The sequence below is a fragment of the Lathyrus oleraceus genome, chromosome 5 (genome assembly GCF_024323335.1).
Source record: "Lathyrus oleraceus cultivar Zhongwan6 chromosome 5, CAAS_Psat_ZW6_1.0, whole genome shotgun sequence".
Lineage (NCBI taxonomy): Eukaryota > Viridiplantae > Streptophyta > Magnoliopsida > Fabales > Fabaceae > Lathyrus > Lathyrus oleraceus.
This window is the reverse complement of record NC_066583.1, coordinates 607,355,778-607,360,698: the sequence shown is the minus strand read 5'-3', so window position 1 is coordinate 607,360,698 and position 4,921 is coordinate 607,355,778. Positions and strand designations below refer to the sequence as shown.

Here is a 4,921-nt window from a genome sequence, read left to right as displayed (position 1 = left end):
ATGTTATTTTCTTTTTTCTCTTAAAATAAAAGATTAAAGGTAATACATTTTTTATTCAATAAAAAATTATTAATCTACCATATTATCATTTTGATTGATTGACAATAAAAAATAATTTTATATTATCAATATATATTCTTTTTTCTCTCTAAAAAGTCAATTTTATAAAGCATAATTTAGTTTTTAAAAATAGAATGATCAAACAATTATTTTTTATTATCTTTTAAAAAAAACAGTTTTTAAAAATCGTTTTATAGAGTAGTTTTACAAACTCAATGAAACAAACCCTAACGCTTCAAACTCTTTCATTTCCATGGAATATCCGCAAGAACATGCTGCTTCATGACGCAAACACTATATAATCAAATCAACTATCACTCACAGTTTATGCTTCATGTCACCACACATTATTCATTATCCTTCAATAATCCACCAATTCCAATCTCATCTTTGTTACTGCCATGAGCAACTGTTGCAAGATCAATGGCTGCAACAATGAATCCAATATTTTGGCTGTCATTTTTGACTTAGATGGCACACTTCTCGATACTGGTATTTCTATTTGTTTTTCTCTCTTGTTGCTGAAATTTTGTTGTTTTTCATTTATGAATATTGAATTTGTGTTGATGATTGGTGTGTGCAGAAAGGGTTACAAGGGGTTTGTTGAATGAGTTTTTGGGAAAGTATGGGAAGGAAGTGAATAAGGAAAGGGAAGAAAAGAAGAGGTTAGGGATGACACAGAAGGAATCAGCAGCTTTAATTGTTAAGGATTATCAACTCTCATTAACACCTGACCAATTCATTCAAGAAATTAACCCTCTCTATATTCAAAGGTAACACTTCATATTTATTGTTAGGTTTAGGATTTAGGGTTTAGGGATACTGACATTCAAGGATTCTTCTTTTTCAATTCATGAATTGATTTAGGTGGAGAGACGCCAAAGCATTGCCTGGTGCTAATCGAATCATCAAACATTTTGTGAAAAATGGCGTACCGATGGCTCTTGCTTCAAACTCCTTGAGAGAATACATATATGCAAAAATTCTTTACCATAAAGGTACTTTACAGCTATTTGTATTTGTTTTTCATGTATGAGTTTTTGCAACTCGATGTGATTTTATCAAACTCAATGCAAATTCAAACATGCACTAGATGATTAGGATAATTTCAGCTTTAAGATTAATAAGTTGAAACACTTGATAGGTAGTTTCTAACTTAAAATTATATATTTGATAGTTGATAAAATTGATTTTTGTAGGTTGGACAGAAAGCTTCTCTGTAATTCTAGGAAATGACCAGGTTAAATTTGGGAAGCCTGCTCCAGATTTGTAAGATTCCCTGTCCCGACAAGTGTTTTAAATTGCGGATGCGGTTTCAATACTATGATTACGGCAGTGTCTGCGATCACATTCGCCTGCGACTGTATTTTGAATGTAAATCATAGTAAAATTCAAATCCCAATGCCATAATGACCGCAACATAATGGGGCACAACGGCCGCATTGGGTCTCATATTATTTTTTATATCTTCCTTTTTCTCTCCAACATAGATTTAGAGAGTATTTTTAAAGATTAGAGATGTTTGAAAGTAATAGAGAATTGATGGTAAGATAGATATGCATTTTAGAGAGAAAATAGGAGAAATGTGAATTATTAGATGCCTAATAAATTAACAGCATCTGCGACCGCAATTTAAAATTTTATGATTATAACTAAATAATGGATTATATAGCTTTTCCTCAAGATCTCCCAAAGTTTCCCTACTTTTCTCAGTCTATTGTTTAGTAGAAATGTCCATTTCTGAGTGAATTATAATTTATACTCTACCAGTTTCATCATATTTGTAACCAAGTAACCAAGTCTAATTGTTACAGGTTTGAAGAAGCTGCCAAGAGAATGGGTGTAAATGCAATGAACTGCCTTGTGTTTGAAGATTCCTTGTAAGTCTTCCAGAATCTCTGCAGCACTCTGAATGAGTCATTTCTTGTTCTCCAGCCACTTGGATTTCTCTCGTGTAATAATCATATTTTTGTAACAAATATGTTCTGCAATGTCCTTTAACAGGGTTGGTGTCAAAGCAGCTCATGCTGCAAAAATGAAGATAGTCGCAGTGCCGTCTCGCGGCGAATCGGATTGTTGTAAGCTGGCAAATGTTACTCATAATTCACTTTTAGAGTTTCAACCTGAGCTATGGGGCCTTCCACCTTTTGATGATTGTAATGTCCCTATTAATTCTTAAATATGTTTAGGAATTTCAATAATTAATAATGTGTTCTCTTATCGTAGTAATTTCTCAAATTAATAATGGCAGGGGTTGATAACACACTGCCTATTGAGCCAATTCATCTGAGTGGTTTGTATGTTACAGGATCTCTCCTCGAAACCAAAGGTTTTTGAAACTCCTAACTTTTTCTCATTTCATTCATAAACTTAGTTTTCACATATACAATTTTTTTTAATCCTTTATTGATTAGTTTTAACATATACAAAGTGGCTGACATAGTCATGTTTTAAAAACCGAACCGGAGAAATCTCTGAGCCATGGTTCGACTGTCTCAAACCACTCAAACCGGGAAGAACCTACAATCAAAATGCCAAATTAACCTATCCGTAATAATTTCCTGTTCAAGGTTCAATGGGTTGAACTGTCCTGTTCTGTTTTTAAAACACTGCATTTAATCTCTAAGTTTCATTTTTAAAAATAGTTTAACCTGGTATTCGTTCTAACATAGTTGAATTCCTTAATCCAGAGAATGTAGCATTTGGTATTCCTGATCAAGTTGTTGGGATTTACTTCGGTTGGGCCAAAGTCGATACAGATACGAACTTCAAGACATTGGTTAGCATTAGTTTGGACTTGTCAAGTGTTTCCTACAAAAAAGCAGTGAGTTCTCAATTATATTACTAAACAATTTCTTCTTTGATTCTTTGGTGATGCATAATATCTAAAGTGAGCAATATACATGATAAACCACGAGTGTGTCAAATTAATATTAACTAACTAATGCACATTATGGGGACTAATTTTGCAGAATGTTTGGTTTATTGATGCAAACACCGACATTAAATCTGAGCAGCAGATGCAAATCTGTCTTGTTGGCTACATAAGAGCATGGGATAACAAGGTAATGGTAATATTTTGATGAATGGATTACAGTATGATATTAACCAGGACACTAATTTTCGGAGTTGAAAGAAAAAAAACTCACAGCCTTTTATTTGTAACAGAAACTTGGGTCAGTGGAAATGGAGAAACTTGAAGAATACAAGTCCATTGCAAAAGCTTCACTAGATTTGCCATCATTCAGTAGTTTTTGATAGAAAAGGTTCTATATGGAGCAGACAATATAAGTGGCTCAATTACAAGATGAAAGATGGAATAATTATATAATTTTTTTTTTTTTGCATTTTTCATAATAATGCATGCCAATGATTATTAGAAAATCCATGCTATGGTTACTAAAATACTATTGCCAAATAATTGTATGATTTCCTTATAGCTAATTCCTCCTAATTGTTAGGCTAGCTTTTATTTCTTATAGCTACAATCTCCAAATTGTATGATTTCCGTATAGCTTATTCTTCCTAGTTGTTAGGCTAGCTTTTGTTTCTTGCTTCTAGTTTTCCACATACATTATATAACTATTTTCATCAAATAAATTTATAAATAAGCGTTGAAAATAATTGTTAGACGTAAGATGATTGAGGCAAACAACATATTTACTATTGAAGTGTGGATTTTTTTTAGATAGAGATATTGAGTGAGTAACTGAACTCTTTAATGAAATTATGTGGTAAAAAAGATGCTAGATGATGGGAGAAGAAACATTTTAGTTCCAATTTATAAGAATAAGGGAGATATACAAATTTTTACAAATTATAGGAGATTAAGCTTATGAGAAAGAGTGATTGGACGAAGACTAAGAAAAAAGACTTAAGTTATCAATAATCAATTTGATATTATGTCTTAAAGGTCGATCATGAAAACGATCTATCTACTACGACGTGTGATGAAACAGAATCAGATGGAGCAATTGGACTTGCACGACTTTGAGTAGGTGTATGATATGGTGTCTCGAGAGATTTTGTGGAAATCCCTAGAGATAAAAGGAGTAAGGATTGCATATATTCGAGCTATCCAAGATATATATGAAGGGATATCGTCTAGTGTGCAGACACGGGGTGGATAAACCCCTATTTTTTCTTTAATTTTGGATGTACTCACGGAACACATTCTAGACCTAACACTGAGATGCATGCTTTTTGTAGATGATATAGTCTTACTTGTAGAGTCGAAGAGGGGTTTAAATAAGAGGTTGGAGATTTGGAGACGAACTTTAGAAACACATGACTTTCGCCTAAGCAGAAGTAAGACGAAGTATAGGGAATGTAACTTCAACAAAATGAGAAGCGTTTCTAACCTAGAGGTGACAGTTTGAGACCATATTATCCCACAAGTCACATGGTTTAAATATTTTGGGTTTGTAATACAAAATGATGGAGAAATAGAAGGAGATGTAAACCATCAAATTCAAGTTGGGTAACTGGAATAGACGAGGGTTTTATGTGACATAAAGGTACCTTTCAAGTTTAAGGATTTTTTTATTGGATTGGGGTAAGGCCTACAATGCTGTATGAGATAAAATATTAGACGATTAAGAATCAACACGAGAATAAAGTAAGATAACAAAGATAAGGATGTTACATTAGATGTGCGGTAATACTAGACAAGATGATAAGATTAATCACACTATTATAGAGAGTGTTGATGGTAAAAACTATAGTAGAAAAATGGTAAAAACATAACCTAAGTGGTTTGGACAATGTAGAGAGAAGACATGTAGATTATGTGATAAGGAGGATATATCACACGAAGAGAAGTCAAACAACTAAAGGTAGAGGAAAACCTATAAAAAGTATA

General features: G+C 32.8%; 1 protein-coding gene across 1 annotated transcript; it reads left to right on the top strand.

Moving 5' to 3' along the window:
• Positions 1-263: 263 nt before the first annotated feature.
• Positions 264-3,504, top strand: LOC127086978 (bifunctional riboflavin kinase/FMN phosphatase). Its single transcript, XM_051027806.1, has 10 exons — positions 264-552; positions 644-833; positions 928-1,058; positions 1,260-1,329; positions 1,875-1,940; positions 2,065-2,216; positions 2,312-2,389; positions 2,751-2,884; positions 3,033-3,125; positions 3,229-3,504. The coding sequence occupies exons 1-10, from the start codon at positions 462-464 to the stop codon at positions 3,316-3,318; spliced, it is 1,095 nt and encodes a 364-aa protein (XP_050883763.1). The 5' UTR covers positions 264-461; the 3' UTR covers positions 3,319-3,504.
• The last annotated feature ends 1,417 nt before the right edge of the window (positions 3,505-4,921 follow it).